The 19,742-nt window shown below is 38.6% G+C and overlaps 1 protein-coding gene across 1 annotated transcript in view; it reads left to right on the top strand.

Moving 5' to 3' along the window:
• The window catches only part of MANBA (mannosidase beta), a 115,435-nt gene that overhangs the window by 13,348 nt on the left and 82,345 nt on the right, over positions 1-19,742 (top strand). The window contains exons 2-5 of the mRNA XM_025423089.3: positions 2,047-2,141; positions 5,599-5,704; positions 6,708-6,878; positions 13,694-13,817. Coding sequence (XP_025278874.3) covers positions 2,047-2,141; positions 5,599-5,704; positions 6,708-6,878; positions 13,694-13,817 — 496 coding nt within the window. The remainder of the gene's footprint in view (positions 1-2,046; positions 2,142-5,598; positions 5,705-6,707; positions 6,879-13,693; positions 13,818-19,742) is intronic.

Below are 19,742 nucleotides of genomic sequence, written 5' to 3'. Positions count from 1 at the left end.
AGCCTTCACACCCTCTTCTCATGATATTTTTAACCGTTCTGGACTAAGTCCACAGTGTAGAGTTATAAATAAGGCTGGGTGAAGATACGTGAACAGGCTAATAATTAGGTACTTCTTTAAACCTGTATCCTTAAATATTTATTCCGTGCTTATTCAATGGGGGGGGTTGAGTCCTCTGTGTGTGGGAAGAGTAGAAAAGGAAACAAGTTGGCTGGGCCTGGCACACCCCACTTAGCAGAATACAACGTTACTGTTGATCAGTCCTTAAAAGTCAGTTTGATGATTATTGGTTGTTGTTAAATCTCATCATCAACTACACCCTTCCCTAGTAGTATATTAAAATATTTCTTCCGGAGGTGCCTGGCTGGTTCAGTTGGTAGAGCATGAGACTGTTGATCTTGGAGTTGTGAGTTCGAGCCCCACACTGGGTACAGAGATTACTTAAAAATAAATAAAGTCTTAAAAATGAAATAAAATAAAATATTTCTTCCAGGCAGGAACAATTGCTGACAGATACCATTCTTTGCATCTTGACATATGCCCAGCCACGTTGTAGTGCTTCTCATTGACTTGAACTCTGAGCAAGTGCCCAACTGGCCATTGTCAACCTAACTTGGTCATCTGTTAGATGTTAGACAAAGTTGGCTTTTCCTTTTCCATCTGGAGATGCAATCCCTGAGGAAATCATCCTTGGTCTTGTCCCAGATGGAGAGGGCTGCACTGTTTCCCTCTTGAAGCTGTGATGATGTTCACAGAAAGATGGGCCAAAAAGCTTCACTTACCACTTTCTTTTCTACATCCTCATTTGAAAGGTAAACAGTGGAAAATGGGTAGGAGAAGAAAGATCTCTAAGTATTATGAAAGGGAGGGCCTGGGACTGGACACTCAGTGAGAACAGTATCTGTGAACACCTAGCAGGCCTGTCACCTAGGGTAGAGATTGGCAACCATTTTCAGTAAAGGACTGGACACGATTTTAGGCATCATGGGTCATATGGCTTCTGGCATACCCACTTAATTCTGCTATTGTAGCATGAAAACTGCCCTTTATGAGTTGTAAGGGAATGAGCATGTTTATGCTCCAATAGAACTTTATTTATTGACACATGCCCATTCTTAGCTCACTGGCCACACAGAATGGGCAGTGAGCTGCATGGCCTGTGGATTGTAGTTTGCTGACCTGGTCTAAGATAATATAAGCAACCTGAAGTTTGTCTGTGCTGGCTGTGTATTCTCTGTAGAGATCGTTTTTTTGTGCTTTAATAAAGCTTAGTGAAAAATGACTTTGGAAATGCTAAGTGAATCCAAGAAGTGGGAGTTCTGCTGATGTTTGGGTAGTAGAGGAGAACCATTCCCCCCTGGAGGCCAGCTGGTTATAGTGGCACAATAAGCACGGTGAGAATAAAAGGGGTGTAAGAGACTGAGAGTCAGGGCGCCTGGGTGGCTCAGGTGGCTAAGCGTCTGCTCATTGGCTCAAGCTGTGATGCCAGGACCCTGGGATCGAGCCCCACATTGGGCTCCCTGCTCAGCGGGGAGTCTGCTTCTCCCTCCCCCCTGCCACTCCCCCTTGCTTGTGCTCTATCATGTTCTTTCTCTCTGTCAAATAAAAAATAAAAATAAAAAATCTTAAAATTCCCCGAGGGCCACATACCAGAAGTTTTGGCTTATTTTCTGCCAATACCTTGGAAGTTCTGTGTTTGGTTTTAGCAAGGACAGGTAATCTTCATCTCCATACATGTTCTTATTGATAATGAAACTATGTTATTTCTATCTCAAAGCTCTTTCATTGAGGTATTTTGTTGGACTTTTTTAAAAAAACATTTTTTAGTATTTTTTAGTTATGTTAATGCTATGTTAATTTTGTTGGAAATTAAATGAATGGAGCTTTAGCCTTGGGGATGAGATGTTCCAGCATGTGAAATGCTTATACTCCTAGGCCAAGAATTCATTAATTTTTAGGTGACAAATGGCTATTGTTAATAATTTATTTCATGTTTATTTAATTTATTATTTTTGCATAATCATCTGCCATAATTTTTATCAACAGGATCCTTACTACAGATTTAATGATCTTAACTACAGATGGATCTCCTTGGATAACTGGACCTATAGCAAGAACTTTAAAATTCCCTTTAACATTAGGTACGTAAGTGTGTATATCAGTATGTACATCTGTATGTATTTAGTTATTATTATTGGTCTTCTTTTTCTTTCTTTGTAATAACCTTTTGTTTATTTAGAGTACATATCAGAGAGTTGCCAGACTAAAGCATTCTCCTATAAAAGTGAATATTTATGTTTTGATTTTATATAAGAATGGTGCCACTGATCATCAGTCATGAAATTATGTCTTACTCGGTTATTCTTCCAGTGGTTATAATGGAGTCACTCAGACCTATTCAATTCTCTTATTTCCATTTCCTTCTCTCTGGTCTCCACCCCATAATCAATAGAGTGTGTATTTTTATAATTTGTCAAGTAAGATCAGAGATATATCATTTGTTCCATGTGGTGTTAAGCAGCTATCGAGGCCATGGCATTGGCCTTAATTATGTCATGAAGCCATGAGGAAAAGCATAGTACAGTTTCAATAATGTTCCATATAGCAGAAAGTAACCCATTTGTATCTACCACCATTATAGCTAAATAAAAAAAATCTTCTGTCCCTTTTGTCTGACTTTTTTTGGGTAATTATTTACTGGCCTCTTAAAAGAGAAATAAAACCAGATTCTAGTGCTCAACATCACAACTTTGCTGTGCTCCAGGCTCTTATTTCCAAATCATATTTAAGATATCTGTTAAGGGGTCCTTTTTCATCTTGAATTCAGCATATCCAAAATTTAAACAATTGACTTTCCCACATAAAGCTTACTTTATATTCTGACAGCCTTATTGTTTCTCCTAATGTAACACCATTTTGCTGACCTTCTATGCCTAAGGTGTTTTTGGTTTATACTGTCTTCTTCATCTCTGTATGCAGTCTGTTAATTTCTGCCTATCGTTTTTCTTGATTCAGCCCCTTCCTCCTCATTTCTCAGTTTCCACATTTGCCTAGGCCTTTGGTAGTGAGTGCCTGCAATTGGGCCAAAGCTGTGTAACTAAATTTCTTGCTTTGTCTTTTTATTCTCTGGTCTTGGTATATAGAAACATTAGACTCATCTTCCCCAAACATTAGATTCATCTTTCCAAAATATTGGTTTTACCATGACGTTCTTGCTCAGAGCCACCTGGGTGGCTCTGTAGTTTAGGCATCCAGCTCTTGGTTTCAGCTCAAGTCATGATCTTTGGGTCTTGAGATCAAGCCCCATATTGCTTCATGCTCTGCACTCAGTGGGGGAGTCTGCTTGATATTCTCCTTCTCTCTCTCAAATAAACAAATAAATAAAATCTTAAAAAAAAAAGAATGACAGTGTTTTCCTTTTTTTAAAAAAATTATTTATGTATTTTAGGGAGAGGAAGAGAGAGAGGGAGAGACAGAGAGAGAGAGAGTGAGTATGAGTGGGGGGCAGGGGGAGAGGCAGAGGGTGAGGGAGAAAATGTCAATCCCCTGTCCAGTGGGAGTCTGAGGCTGACTTGCTAGATTCGGGGTAGGGGGTACCTTAATCTTATAACCCTGAGATCACGACTTCAGCCGAAATTAAGAGCTGGATGCTTAACCAGCTGAGCCACACAAGCGCCCTGACAGTGTCTTCATTTTAATTGACAAAACCAGTTTAATCCTCTCTGATTGTCTGAAAATACTGCTTAATCTTGCCTATTCCTGTGCCACTTCCTGCAGCCCCTCCTACCCTGCTGACTTGACCAGATTCCTCCCTGTAGCTCCCTAGTGCAGCCTCTGCACCTGAATCTAGCCTATTATCTTAATGTACTAATGCTGTTAGCACTTCCTTATTTTGAATTTTCTTTTCTTTGGGGGTCTACCTTCTACTTAGACATTTCTACTCATTAAAAAAAAAAAACTTTATTGAGACCTAATTCACACACTGTACAATTCACTCTTTTCAAGTATACAATTCAGTAGTTTTTAGTATATTCAAAGAGTTGTGCCACCATCGCTAACCTCACTTCAGAGAGAAAGCCATACCCATTAGCTGTTCTCAACATCCCCATCCCCTCATCTCTATCCCAGCACTAGGCAACCACTGATTCATTTTTTTATGGATTTATCTCTTCTGGGAATCTCACTTAAATGGAATCATACAATCTGTGGTCCTTTGTGACTGGCTTCTTTCACTTAGCATATAATGTTTTCAAAGTTCATCCATGCTGTCACATTCACCACTTCATTTCTTTTTATTGCTAAGTAATGTTTTATTGCATGGATATACCACATTTTATTTATTATATTTGTCCTTAAATTCTTGTTGCTTTCTTGAAGTTTTCCCTTGTAACATAAGCTTTAGATAGCACCGGTAGACTGTCCAACAAGACTATATTAATATTATAAAGTAGAAGAGATTGAGAGGGTTTTTTTTTTTTTTTCATTTCCTGTGTTTTAGGCTTGAATGGCAACTAGACTGCAGATTACTTAAATTCAAAGAGTGTTTTAGTTACCAGTAGGGCTTAGCAGAGTGCTGGGCACGTAATATTCACTCATGAATACTTGTTGGTTGGCTAATGTGTTCTTTTAGATAGTGTCAGTAAATGTAATATTTTGTGAAAATATTTTAGGTCTACTATTTAACTTAATTATCATAAGAACTTTGTAAAGTCCTAGAAGGTCAGTATGTTTCAAAATTATAAGCTGTGCTTATGATTTTATGGCAATTGAAATATTATTCTTTTTTTAGTTTAAATTAAATTTGTCAACATATAGTACTTCATTAGTTTCCGATAGTTTTCAATAATTCATCAGTTGTGTGTAATACCCAGTGCTCATCATATCACATGCCCTCCTTAATGCCTATCACCCAAATATCCCATCCCCCCATCTATCTCTCCTTAGCAATTGAAATATTATTAAGAAAGATTTGCCTATCACCCAAATATCCCATCCCCCCCATCTATCTCTCCTTGGCAATTGAAATATTATTAAGAAAGATATTATTAATGTTATTATTAAGATTAGATCAGGCAATATAACAAGGGTATTATGCTAAGCGAAATAAATCAATTAGAGAAAGACAATTACCATATAATTTCACTCATATGTGGAATTTAAGAAACAAAATAGGATCATAGGTAAAGGGAGGGAAGAAAATAAGATGAAATCAGGAGACAAACTGTAAGAGATTCTTAACTATAGGAAACAAAGTGAGGGTTGCTAGAGGGGTGGGGGGATGGGGTAACTGGGTGATGGGCATTAAGGAGGGCATGTGATGTAATTAATGAGCGCTGGGTGTTATATGCAACTGATGAATCACTAAATTCTACTTCTGAAACTAATAATACACTATATGTTAATTAAATGAATTTAAATAAAATGTATTAAACCAATGCTTTTGAAAATTTCATTGGAAACTGCTTTTTAAGAATGTGTATTTTCTGTGAAATATTTATTCCTTTAGTTTTTAACTAATGAAGATTTATCTAAGCTAAAGTTTTTTTTTTAAGCTAAAGTTTTATACATCTTGTTTTAAAAATCTTTTCTTTTTTTAAGCAATTGGCAAAAAGTGAATTTGATTTTTGAGGGCGTTGATACAGTTGCAAAAGTCCTGCTAAATAATGTTCCTATTGGGAAAACAGATAACATGTTCAAAAGATATGTAAGTATACAATGACATCAGATTAAAACCTACTTATATGTGTTTGTGTGTTAATTGTTGTGAGTAGAGAAAGGTAATTGCATAATTGCCCATGCAGGCAGCTACAAGCTCTTTGAAGCACTGGGTAAGTTACTTTCATTCTCAGTTGCCTCATTGTAGAATGATGAAAACACCACAGACCCTATGGAGTTGGGAGGATTTAATAAGCTAATTATATAAAATATTTGACACAGTTCTTGGCACATGATAAGTGTTCAGTAAATGCTGTTCCCCTCTCTCTCATTTGGTGATTCAGTTTCATGTAAAATGCCAATTGACAAATTATTAAAAGAGAAAATGTTCCCTCCTTTCTGGAGTAATACCATTAAGATGTCATATCCTGATCTTCATTCAAGAATATACTTTTGAAACCAAAATAACTTATGACTTAGAATTACATGCTGTTTATACCAGAGAGTCAGGTTGTCACAAAGCCCCTAGGAAACTCCTTGGCAACTTCAAGACCAAATGTAAATAGCCAGAGCAGACATTCCAGGGCTAAAGATACTTTCTTCTTGCTCTCTTGGCCTAGGACCATCATCTGTTCATACAAATAGAAGGAGAAACCTAGAAATCTACTTTTGGGGAGGAGAATGTGCTCAGCTGTAACTTTATGCAGGCAACTAAGTTATACTTTTTTTTTTTTTTTTTAAGATTTTATTTATTTATTTGAGAGACAGAACAAGCAGGGGGAGCAGCAGGCGGAGGGAGAGGGAGAAGCAAGCTTCCCGCTGAGTGGGGAGCTCAGTGTAAAATCATGACCTGAACCAAAGGCAGGCACTTAACTAACTGAGTCACCCAGGTACTCCTAAGTTATACTATTTCAGTGAAGTGCTTTCTTCTACAAAAAGCCTAACCCTAAAGATTTCAATTATATTATGCATCTCTCATACATTTTTATATGTCTGTATCTAAAATTTTGCACATGAGTCTATTGCTATATCTCTTCTTTCCTTTAATGCAGAGTTTTGATATTACCAGTGTGGTTAGCAATGTGAACTCCCTTGAGCTGCGTTTCCAGTCACCAGTGTTGTATGCGGCCCAGCAGAGCAAAGCTCACACTAGCTACTCCGTGCCTCCAGACTGCCCTCCGCTTGTACAGAAGGGCCAGTGTCATGTCAACTTTATTCGAAAGGTAATGGTGTTGCAAATGGAGGGGGCATTAGCCTTGATAATGGGATGTGCTGGCATGTGAAATGCTTGTTTGACAGCACCAATCTTATTTCAGAAGTTGGGTGTCTCTTCCTGACTGCTTTATGGGATGGAAAACTTGAAATCAGAACCAGAAGATTATATGAATTTTTGTGGAGAATCTTTGTCTCCCTTGATTTCCTTCCTGAAACATACTTCAGAACTTAAGTAACAACAGAAAAAGAAGAAAAATAGGTGACTGATAATGTAATCTTACAAATTATTTTTTAAGAGTTTATTAATTTTTTTCAGAGAGAGAAAAAGAGAGGAGGAGCTGGGGGAAGGGCAGAGGGACAAGCTGACACCCCACTGAGTGAGGAACTCAAGGTGGGGGCTCCATCCCAGGACCCTGAGATTGTAACCTGAGCCAAAGTCAGATGCTTAGCTGACTAAGCCACCCAGGCACCCCTATAAATTATTTTTTTAACATTTAGGTTTATCAAACTTTTCACCAGGCTGTACAGTTTATATTTATTAGCGATTCTCATTAATAGGAAGCCTTCTGCAAATATTAATATATTTGCTGATGTGCTCTTATATTTTATTGCTAGGCTCACATAAAATCTAACAAAAATGAATAAAAAATCCATAAAATGATTATTTTTCTTTTCTTTTTTTTTTAAAGATTTTATTTATTAATTCATGAGAGACACAGAGAGAGAGAGAGAGAGAGAGGCAGAGGGAGAAGCAGGCTCCATGCAGGGAGCCCGATGAGGGACTCGATCCCAGGTCTCCAGGATCAGGCCCTGGGCTGAAGGCAGCGCTAAACCACTGAGTCACCGGAGCTGCCCGATGATTATTTTTAAGTTTCATCTGAATCTAAATGACTTGAGTTTATTCCAGTATGTGGTTGGATTAGTATTCTGTGCGGCATTAATTTTTTAATTTTATTTTTATTTAAAAATTTTTTAGGGATCCCTGGGTGGCTCAGCGGTTTAGCGCCTGCCTTCGGCCGAGGGCATGATCCTGGAGTCCCGAGATTGAGTGCCGCATCAGGCTCCCGTTGTAGAGCCTGCTTCTCCCTCCTCCTGTGTCTCTGCCTCTCTCTCTCTCTCTCTCTCTTTCTTTCTCTCTCTCATAAACAAACAAATAAATCTTAAAAAAAAAATTTTAATTGTGTTAAAATACGATAGCACATAATTTTGCCATCTTAATCATCTTTAAGAGTGTGGTTTACTAGTATTAAGTATATTCATGTTGTTGTGAAACCAATCTCAAGAACTTTTCATGTTGTAAAACTGAAACTCCATACCCATTAAAAAAACAACTCTCTATTTTCCCCTCCTCCCAGCCCCTGGAAACCACTGCTATTTCTGTTTCTATGAGTTTGACTACTCTAGATACCTCAGATAAGCGGAATCATGCATATTTGTCTTGTTGTGCCTGGCTTATTTTACTTAGCATAATGTTCTTCATATTGCATAGCATGTGTCTGAATTTCCTTCCTTTTTAAGTCTGAATAATATTCCATTGTTTGTGCATGCCACATTTTGTTTATTCATTTGTCTGTCAATGGACATTTATTTGGGTTGCTTCCACCTTTTGGCTGTTGTGAATAATGTTGCTATGTATGGATGTACCAATATCTCTTTGAGATCCTGCCTTCAATTATTTTGCATATATACCAAGAAGTGGGATACTGGAGTATATGGTAATTCTATTTTAATTTTTTTTAGAAATTGGCACTTAGTTGTAACAACAAATGTAATCATTGGTTTCATTATGAAGATACTTAGAGGGGATCCCTGGGTGGCTCAGCGGTTTAGCACCTGCCTTCGGCCCGGACATGATCCTGGAGTCCTGGGATTAAGTCCCACATCGGGCTCCCTGCGTGGAGCCTGCTTCTCCCTCTGCCTCTCTCTCTCTCTCTGTCTCTCATAATAAATAAAAACTTAAAAAAAAAAAAGAAGATACTTAGAATATTTTTCCAGTACTTGTTAGCTAAAGCCTCAGTTGATAAATGCTGATTATTTAAGTTAAGTGGCTCTCTTCAGGCTGGATGGATTTTTCATTAAATTATGTTTACGTAATAGAAGTAGTAAGGTCAAAATTATACCCCCTCTTGTTTTAGTCAGCCTAACTAAATTTGTGTCAGAGTCTCAATATAACCATTTGTTCATAGTACTATAAAGGAACAGTCTGTAACTGATCATTCAGGTATTCTGTGAAATACTGTGTACTTATTCTTCTGTTTAAAATTCATCTTTTGTTTTTGGCCTTGGGCTTCAAATGGCACAGTGGTTTGAATATTAGAGTTTGCACGTTTTCTCTCTCCTCTTCTATCTTTAATCTTCGATCAAAATGAAGACTTGAGGATCCCTGGGTGGCGCAGCGGTTTAGCGCCTGCCTTTGGCCCAGGGCACAATCCTGGAGACCCGGGATCAAATCCCACGTCGGGCTCCCGGTGCATGGAGCCTGCTTCTCCCTCTGCCTGTGTCTCTGCCTCTCTCTCTCTGTGTGTGTGACTATCATAAATAAATAAATTAATTTAAAAAACAAACACAAACAAAAAAAACAAAATGAAGACTTCCTAAGTCCTAATGTTGCCTTTTTAGGTCATCAGTAAAAATATATAATGTTATGCATATATTCATGTGTAATAATCCTCTATCCCTCATTCAGCTTGTGGCATTTAAAAAATGCTTTTGGGGCACCTGGGTGGGTCAGTTAAGTGCCTGCATTTGGCTTGGGTCATGATCCCAACTCCCTCTCCCTCTGATCCTCCTGACTGCTTGCACTCTCTCTTTCTCTCTCTCTCTAATGAATAAATAAAAAATCTTTAAAAAAAACCCACACACTTTCAGGTTATTTAAATGGAACAGAGTTCTATCTGAAACCAAGAATCAGACCCAAATGTTCTGTTCTCAGGATGTGTGGAACGCTAACCCTGGGGCAAACTTGCCAGAGCAATGAATTGTATCTTGATGTTTCTGGCTAGACCAAAATGGTCCAATGGAAAGAGACCTAAATTGGAGAGCAAGTCAGGCATCTTAGATCTGAATTCTGGCTTTGTGACCAGAATGATCTTAGGCAAGTCCATCATTTACATATGGAGCTAATCCTTTCTCTTTTTGACTGTGTTGATAGGAGCATACAGTGAAATAATAATGTAAATGCACTTTGCATATGATAAAGTACTATATAGCTAGCTATTCAAAATGTAGGGTATTGTTATTATTTATTTTGGGGACTTATTTCTGTAGTTACGGATGTCTAAGTGTATAACTGATTATATGAATTTAGTGGAGTAGAGATGTCAATGTAAGTCCCCTCTTGTCTCTTTTCTGTCCAGTCTGGATGGTAGGACACATCACTTCTGCTACCCTCTTAACAATGTTCTCCGCCATCCCCCTTGTTTTCCACTGATATCTCTGGACATTCCTTCTAAGTTTCTTTATCCAGATCAACCTACCCCTTTTAGAAGTTGTATTATTCACCCTCCTCTCTGTTCTAGACACTTTCCTCTCATTGTATACCCTCTCTAGGCTATCTCATTTAGCTTCACTTCTTCAATAACCAAATTTCTAATGACTTCTAATACTGTATTTTCAGTCCGGACTTCTCTTCAATTCCAGACCTTATACTGGATTGCCTACTCGGCATCTTCACTTGCCTGATTCATGATTCACAGGGACTTACAGCTCAGGATGTCCAAAACTATAGTTGGATTTAAACCCTTCTCCCAGGGTTCCCTGTATCATTGAATGGAGTGCCATCCAGAATAGTTGCTCAAGCCAGAAACCAAAGAGCTATTTTTTTTAAGATTTTATTTATTTATTCATGAGACACACACACACACACACACAGAGAGAGAGAGAGAGAGAGAGAGAGAGGTAGAGAAAGAGCTATTTTTGATAACTTCCTCTCTCTTTTCCCTCCAACGCATTACAAAGCGTTTTGAGCATGTGGACATTACCTCTTTAATAGTTCTGTGATCTTCCCATGCTCTATGCCTGCTACCATGCTTGAGTTTAATCCATCATCATTTCTTGCATGAAACATTACCTTGGCCATCTAACTAGGATCCTACAACCTTGTTTGCCTTCCTCCAATAAATTTTCCATAGATCAGCCAGAGTGATGTTTTCAGACAAAAATTGTTAGAGCACTCTCCTTCTTAAAGCTCCTCAAAGGGCAGCCCCAGTGGCTCAGCGGTTTAGCGCCACCTTCAGCCCAGGGCATGATCCTGGAGACCTGGGATCGAGTCCCACGTCGGGCTCCCTGCATGGAGCCTGCTTCTCCTTCTGCCTGTGTCTCTGCCTTTCTCTCTGTGTGTGTGTCTCTCATGAATAAATAAATAAAATTTATTTTTTTAAAAAAGTGATACATCCTAAAAAAAAATTAAAAAAAAAAAAAGCTCTTCAAAAGTCTCTCATTGCCTTTAGGCTAAAGGTCTGGGTTTGGTTGGGCTCATGCCCACTTCTCTGGTCGTCTCCCTATTTCTTCCCATTGCTCCCTCTTCATCTCCTGGACTGTATCATACTCTTATACCTCAAGGCCTTTGCATGTGCTGTTCCTTCTGAAAGGGATGCTTTTACTTCCTTATCCTTTAAACACACTGGATAAGTCGTACTCATCCTTTAGATCTCCTTATAAAAGTCACTATTATTCGGGGATACCTGTCTTGACACCTTTTTCTCCTCTCCCCCATTGTATTGTTCCCTGTCGGTGTCTTTTGCATTTGTGATTATTTATTCAATACCTGAATTTCTTGCCATACTGTGAGCACTATAAACAGGATTGTCTGTTTTGTAGGTTGATGTACTCCCAGCCTGAAATATAAAGAGCACTTCACAAATCTTTTTTTTAATAAGTGAAAACTTTCATTTGGAGAAGTTGTATGAATAAGAGTGATTTGTAGGCTTTGATGGGGAAAATAGTCTGCTTTATGAGATGTTGGATATTTTCGCCCTCCTCCTTATCTCTGTCTTAATAAAGGAATTATATACCTAAATTTACAAACTCCTCAATAAATAGCCCCAAGATGGTTTTCATTCCAAACATGAGAATCTGATACTGAAGTGGTCAATTTAGACAAATGTGAATGGTGTGAAGTGATTTTAATTCTTTGCTTTTCTCTGTAATGGAAACTAATTTATCTTTATCTCAGGTAAATACAGATCTTAGGAAATAATACTTAAATGAGAATGATTTGGGTGATTCCTCAGGCTCTATTCTACAAATGCTCCATTCAGAAAGGTCTTAGTACTCCCTGTTGTGCTTATTCCTTTTTAAAAGCTGAGCTCATAGCCTCAGAATGTTAATTATCTTTATTTTTAAATGTTTTCTCATTCTTTATGGTTATTACACTTAAATAGAATATTCTTTATAGTTATTACACTTAAATACAGTGGTAAATTCAGAGATATTTTGGAGAAGTTTAAAGAGTATTGTATTGCGTCAACGTCAGATGCTTTTTTTTTTTTTTTAAGATTTTGTTTATTCATGAGGGACACAGGGGGAGAGAGTGAGAGTGAGAGTGAGAGAGAGAGAGAGAGAGAGGCAGAGACACAGGCAGAGGGAGAAGCAGGCTCCATGCAGGGAGCCTGACGTGGGACTGATCCTGAGTCTCCAGGACCAGGCCCTGGGCTGAAGGCGGCACTAAACCGCTGAGCCACTCGGGCTGTCCTGTCAGATGCTTTTGAAGAATAAATGTACATAATCAGATTTTTATGTTCTGAAAACATTTCTGCCAAATGTAACTATGTTGCATAGGTTCGTAGTTATTGTATTAGTTATCTATTTGCTGTATAACAAGTTATGCCAGAACTTATCAGTTTAAAGTAACATTCATTATCCTAGTTTTTCTCTGTCAGGAATCTGAGTGTGGTATAGCCATGACTCAAGGCCAGTCATGAGGTTACAGTCAAGTATGGACCAGGGTTGTGGTAATCTTATGGCTCTACTAAGCCTGAAGCATCTGTGCCTAAGCTCACTCGTGTGGTTATCACGATTGGCTGATAAGCCTCAGATTGGCTTCTAAGCCTGCTTACTCTTGTGGGCCTCTCCACAGAGCTGCCTCACAGCATAGCAGCTGGCTTCCCTCATGGCCAGGAGAGCGCGTGAGAGAGCACCCAGAACAGAAGGTGCTGTTTTTTATAACTTAATTTTGGAAATGATATCACCTCTCCTGTATTCTCTTGGTTAGAAATGATTCACTAGGTTTAATCCATATTGGAGGAGAGGGATTACACAGGGCATAAATTCCAGGAGGGGATGGTTGTAGGCCATTTTAGATTCTCTATATGGGAAACATGCATAGAACACAAACACTATTATGGACTGAATTGTGTGTCACCCCCTGAATTTTTATGTTGAAGTCCTGATCCTCAGTAGCTAAAAATATAACCTGGTTTGGAGATAAGGTCTTTAAAGATGTGATTAGATTAAAATGGGACCTTTAGGGTGAGACATAGTCAAGTATGAATGATGTCCTTATAAGAAGAGGAAATGTATATGTGTGTGTGCACAGAAAAAGACTATTTGAAGGCACAGGGAGCAGGTGGCTATCTGGAAGCCCAGGAGAGAGGCTTCAGGGGAAACCAAATCTGCCAACACCTTGATCTTGGACTTGCCAGCCTCTAGAACTGTAATACAATAAATTTCTGTTGTTTAAGCCATCCAGTCTGTAGTATTTTGTTATGACAGCCCTAGCAAACTGATATATATGTATATAATATTTTTAAAGAACAGATCTTTCATAGTGTTTAAATTTCGTGGTAATCAGGATCTATCTTCTTTTTTCCCTTTGAAATTATAGGAGCAGAGTTCCTTTAGTTGGGACTGGGGGCCATCCTTTCCTACCCAGGGCATCTGGAAAGATGTCAGAATTGAAGCCTATAACATTTGTCACCTGAACTACTTCACGTTTTCCCCTATATATGGTAAGTTAAGAGATGTGATTCTTGGTTTTCATTTTTGAGCCGCCTCTTTGTGATAAAAGTTGGGTTTATAATTTGAATAAAAAGATATACTTTTCAGAGACTCATTTAAAAAATTTTTATGGCACATTAAAATTTTAAGCATGAATAATATATACAAACTGATTTGTGGTGAAAATTTATAATATGTAGCAGGAAGGAGGTAGATAGATACTTTAAAACATATTTTGGAAAGAAAAAGAAAGAAAGCCAGAGCAAGCTCTAAGTTTCCTTGAGCTGAGTGTTCCTTCTAAAAGAATTGGGCCTGCTGCTTTGTATTCCTCTTATGGCCTGTATGCTCACTCTCAGAACTCCAGCTGTGCTGAGGTCAGGTCTTGGGTGCTCTCATATCACTGGACTGTCTATCACTGCACATTTTCTCATTGAAAGCCATGACATACCATGACATACCTTGATAAAAGTTGAAAATAAACTGGAATGCAAACGAAGCATAAAGTTTTATAAGGTAAAGAAAAATGCTTTTTCAGCGGAAGGAACTATTCACAAGAAAGGAACATTGAATAAAACCTCAGACATCTCATTGATGTCAACAAATCAGTGAAAAGCTGGTTAGATATTTGTTGTTTGCCTGGCACTTTGTTTATTTGGCGTGGAAAGGACCTGGAGTACATGTACTCTTGCCTGCACATTGGTTGGGGTGGGGGGGGGATGGGAGATAGGAACAATTTACCACACTAAACAAGACTGTGTAATAGGCTTGTGGGATGGGAACCCCACAAAGTCAGGGAAACTGATGAAGGAGGATCTTGAATGCTCAGTCCAGTTATGGATGAAATCAGCAAGCAAGAGCATGGTATGTCCATATAGGAGTTCTGTTATCTTTAAGGCCCTGGTGACTTGAGATTGCTATTCCATTGAGCCAAAAGCTGTTTGGCTTCTGTTTTCTAAAAGCAGAAGACAGTCTTATAGAAGACTGAGGAATCACTAAACTCTACCTCTGAAACTAGTGATACGTTGTATGTTAATTAATTGAATTTCAGTTAAAAAAAAAGAAAACCAAAATAAAGGCAGAAGACCAAAACAAATCAGAAACTGTTGGTAATTGAGGTTATTAGGTGCTGCTACACTTTTAAATATTAAAAGGGCATAAAAAGATGCAATTTAAATTGCATGTGTAAATGTGGCTGTTCTTAACTCTCTAGGGCTTCTGAACTATTTAGCCAGGTAACTTGAACTGAGTTTTGCTACTAAATTCAAAGAATGGTTTATTCTTCCACATTCCCATCGATATTTTTTCCTCAGGTATAATAAAATCTAGTGTAAAGAGGGGTCTGATTTTGCAAAGAGTTCTTTAATCATTGTGAAGTTTAATCAGTGTTTTAGGTGGTTTGCAAAAAGCGCTATGAGTTCTAGAGACCCTGATACCTGAAAATATTTCAGTAACACTGCTCTATTTAATTTAAAATTTTCAATATGAAACTAAACATTTCTTCCTGAATATGAGTCATTAAAGTTCAGTTTATTAGTCACTAGTGACTGTGTGAATTTTATTTGAATTAAATCAATTTAAATGATGTTTAAAATTTAATTTAGATTCAGTATAATCAATTCCCTATATCAACTGAGTTTTTTATATTTTGTGACTGTAATATATTTTGTAATGGGGAGTCCTTATAATGGTGGTTTCCAAACTTTTGCATTTTTTAGTATCTTATGGTCATTTGTTTCATTTTGCCCTAAACTCAGTTTCCTCAATGATTTTCACATATTCTTAATGTTTAAGATAATAAAAACAAATTCATATCTGAAAAAAATACTGAGGTCAAAGGAAAACAAGAATTACTCCTGTTATCTCTCTCTTTTTAAAGATTTTATTTATTCATGAGAGACCCACAAAGAGAGAGGCAGAGACACGGGCAGAGGGAGAAGCAGGCTTCCTGTGGGGAGCCTGATGTGGGACTCAATCCAGGAACCAAACCCCGAGATCACATCCTGAGCCAAAGGCAGACACTCAACCACTGAGCCACCCAGGCATCCCACTCCCATTATCTCCTTTATCTAAGTATTAAGAGATACCAATTCATTGATGTGACTTTCTTTAAAACTTTATTAGAAAATCTTTATTTGAATAATTCCTCTCTTAGCCCTGAAATATTCTAATGAGGTATTTACTTATTTATTTATCTGTTTATTTATTTAATTTTTAATTTTTTTCTAATCAGGTTTTAAATAGCAGTAGCTGGTCTAGAGCATGCACATTTTCAGTATTTTGAACAGTGTAAGATTGACCTGGTACTGAAAAGGGAAGCTCAGATGTTTTATACTGTGTGTAGGAAACCCAGCAAGTTTCTCCTTTTCTTTTGAGTTGGAGGAGTCGGTTTAGTTCTCAGCTAGGCCCTGGCCTGCCCCACAGAAGCCTATATTGAGGGTCATTGCTGCCCTTTGCTTATAGGGAACATAATATTACAGTATAGCAGAGATTTGTCAATCTTGCTTAATACCTTGCTTAATGCATTTTTTTTAAAGATTTAATTTATTTATTCATGAGAGACACAGAGAAAGAGGCAGAGTGAGAAGCAGGCTCCCTGTGGGACGAGTGCCTGCAGGACTCGATCCCAGGATCCCAGGACCCCAACCTGAGCTGAATGCAGAGGCTCAGCCACTGAGCCACCCAGGTGCTCCATTGATGCATTTTTTAATGTATTCATTTTGAATTATGTTTTCATTGATCTTTGAATTACTTTACGCATAGAATAACAGTATTCATCCTTAAAAATATCTTTATGGGTAGGTAGGTTGCTTGACTAATCTCTCCCGTAATTAGCTGCCTTGTTACCTGAGTAGAATTTTTTCTCTGGAATTTACCAATTTATCTTTGTTTGGGGGAGATTTTGCTTTGTGTCTGTTTCATCTTTGAGGATTTTGTCCGGCTGAGCAAGCAAGGAGATCCTGCTGTTTGGTAAAGAAGGGGAAAACAGCTGTTGTAACTAACTGTAAACCTGCCTTTCTGGCTAATGCAAGCTGTTCGCTCTTTGAAAAGCAGCTGCTGAAGGCTGTCCTATAATTCTAGCAGGAGCACAGGAAAATATCCTCTATTTGAATTGAAACATTCTGAGGCTTGGTCATTTCAGCCTGTCGTCATTACGGTTTCTTCACATGCACAGGACTACTTTTTTACTGCAGCTTTTCATCACCTATTAAAGATGCAAGAAGCGAGCAGGCAAAGGAGATACTGTTAGATGCTCAGCAGGGCGAAGCTAATCACGGCAGCTATCTTTGAATAGCTTTTTTCCCCCAAAGAGATGAAGCATCGTTTTCATCTTACATAAGCAACCTACCATCCTTTGCAGATCTTCCCCTGCTGACCTGAATGTTCTTCCATTTCCATGCTAGTTCTTAACCACCCAGATGCCATCCTGTATTCTTAACTGTGACCCTTGGGTATATTTTGTTTCTCTCCATAGATTCAACATCTTGATTTTTTGGATTGGGATGTAATTTGAGTGCCTGTCAAGGTTTACAGACAGTAATTTCAAGAAATATATTTGCATTCTTTGATGCTCCCATGACTGTTGGCATGTGCTTGTGAGATAGTTGAGGTTACAGAGATGGTATTTTGGGAAATGGAGGAACTGTGGCAACATATAATTATGCATTTAGTAGAGGGTCAGGCGCATTCTCTATGTAGATTTCAACGATCTTTTTCACAGACCCTTTTATTTATTTATTTTTTAAAAGATTTTATTTATTTTATTCATGAAAGACGCAGGTAGACAGAGAGGCAGAGACACAGGCAGAGGGAGAAGCAGGCTCCATGCAGGGAACCCGACGTGGGACTCGATCCCGGGTCTCCAGGATCATACCCGGGGCTGAAGGCGCTGAGCCACCGGGCTGCCCTCACAGACCCTTTTATTAAGAGGCTAATATTTTGTTACATTCTGTCCTTCCAAATACTTTGTTTCACATTGAATGTATTTGATATTTGGACATAGGATTCTGAAAGGCAATTGCTTTTATCATTTTATTTTATTTTTTTTCCATTATGGTAAGTGTACTCTTTAATCCCCATCACCTATTTCACCCATCCCCCACCCACCTCCCCTCTGGTAGCCAGCAGTTTGTTCTCTATAGTTAAGAGTCTGTTTCTTGGTTTGTCTCTCTCTCTTTCTTTTTTCCTTTGCTCATTTTTTTTTTTTTTAAGATTTTATTTATTTATTCATGAGAGACACACAGAGAGAGAAGCAGAGACACAGGCAAAGGGAGAAGCAGGCTCCGTGCAGGGAGCCGGATGTGGGACTGGATCCCAGGTCTCTGGGATCATGCCCTGGGCCAAAAGCAGGCGCTCAACCGCTGAGCCACCCAGGCGTCCGAGCTCATTTGTTTCTTAAATTCCACATATGAGTGAAATTATATGGTATTTGTCTTTCCCTGACTGACCTTTTCCACTTAGCATAATATGCTTTAGCTTCATCCACGTTGTTGCAAATGGCAAGATTTCATTCTTTTTATGGCTGAGTGATATTGCATTGTGTGTATATAGATCACCTCTTCTTTATCCATTCAGCTATTCATGGACACTTGGGCTGCTTTCATAGTTTGGCTATTATCAGTTATGTTGCTATAACCATCAAAGGGATGCATGTATCCCTTTGAATTCATGTTTTTATATTTTTGAGGTAAAAACCCAGTGGTGTGTTTCCTGGTTCATAAAAGTATCTTTGTTTTTTGCTTTCTTCAGTGTTTATACACAAATTTTGATGTGTGCCTGCTAGTGTATTTCTCTTTGGGAAGTGAGAGATAAATGCAAGGTGGAGAACACCAGACTCAGGAAAACTGGGCGCTTGACTTGTCTTTATGCTCAGGAGCTTCTTTTTTTTTTTTTTTTTTTTTTAATTCATGAGAGGCACAGAGAGGGAGAGAGAGAGAGAGGCAGAGACACAGGCAGAGGGAGAAGCAGGCTCCATGCAGGGAGCCCGACGTGGGACTCGATCCTGGGACTCCAGGATTGCGCCCTGGGCCGAAGGCAGGCGCCAAACCGCTGAGCCACCCAGGGATTCCCGCTCAGGAGCTTCTGAGCTAGGTTCTGCAGTTGGGGCCTTGGGAACCTCATCTACAAAGTGATGAGGAGATTGCTAAGTTTCTTGTGCTTTTAACATTCCATGTTTCTTTTCCTGTGTTCTTAATTTACGACAGTCATTACAACCTAGTGAGGGTACAAGTATAGAAGAATTCAGTTTTTCTTGAAGCTAGACACAAGACTAAAGACTTGATAATTGCGGCTTAATTATCATCAGTTAAAACAAGGGTTTGGATATACTTTGAGAGTTTTTCTGGTAGTTATGGCCACATTTGAATTAAAGTAACTCAGCCATCTCTTATTTTTCTGCTTCTATGTCTTATTACAATTTTCTTTTCTCTTAAACAACTGAATAAGTACTTTTATTTTTTTAAGATTTTATTTTTGGGATCCCTGGGTGGCGCAGCGGTTTGGCGCCTGCCTTTGGCCCAGGGCGCGATCCTGGAGACCCGGGATCGAATCCCACATCGGGCTCCCGGTGCATGGAGCCTGCCTCTCCCTCTGCCTATGTCTCTGCCTCTCTCCCTTTCTCTCTCTGTGACTATCATAAATAAATTTTAAAAAAATTTAAAAAAAATTTTATTTTTAAGTAATGTCTACACACAACATGGGGCTTGAACTCATAACTCCAAGGTCAGGAGTCACACGTACTACCAACTGAGGCAACCAGGCACCCCAAGCTGTTTTCTTTTCTTTCTTTTTTTTTTTTTTCTGACCACATCCCGACAAAGAAGTGAATATAAACGGAGCAAGCTGGCATACTTTAGAGGATTTTAAAGGTTAATGTATTGGCCACAGCTATACAAATTGGAATTGTCTTGATTGTTTGCATGAAGAAGCAGCACACATGA

This window comes from Canis lupus, chromosome 32, assembly GCF_003254725.2.
Source record: "Canis lupus dingo isolate Sandy chromosome 32, ASM325472v2, whole genome shotgun sequence".
NCBI lineage: Eukaryota > Metazoa > Chordata > Mammalia > Carnivora > Canidae > Canis > Canis lupus.
The sequence above is the reverse complement of the archived record's forward strand: the minus strand, read 5'-3'. Positions and strand labels throughout refer to the sequence as shown.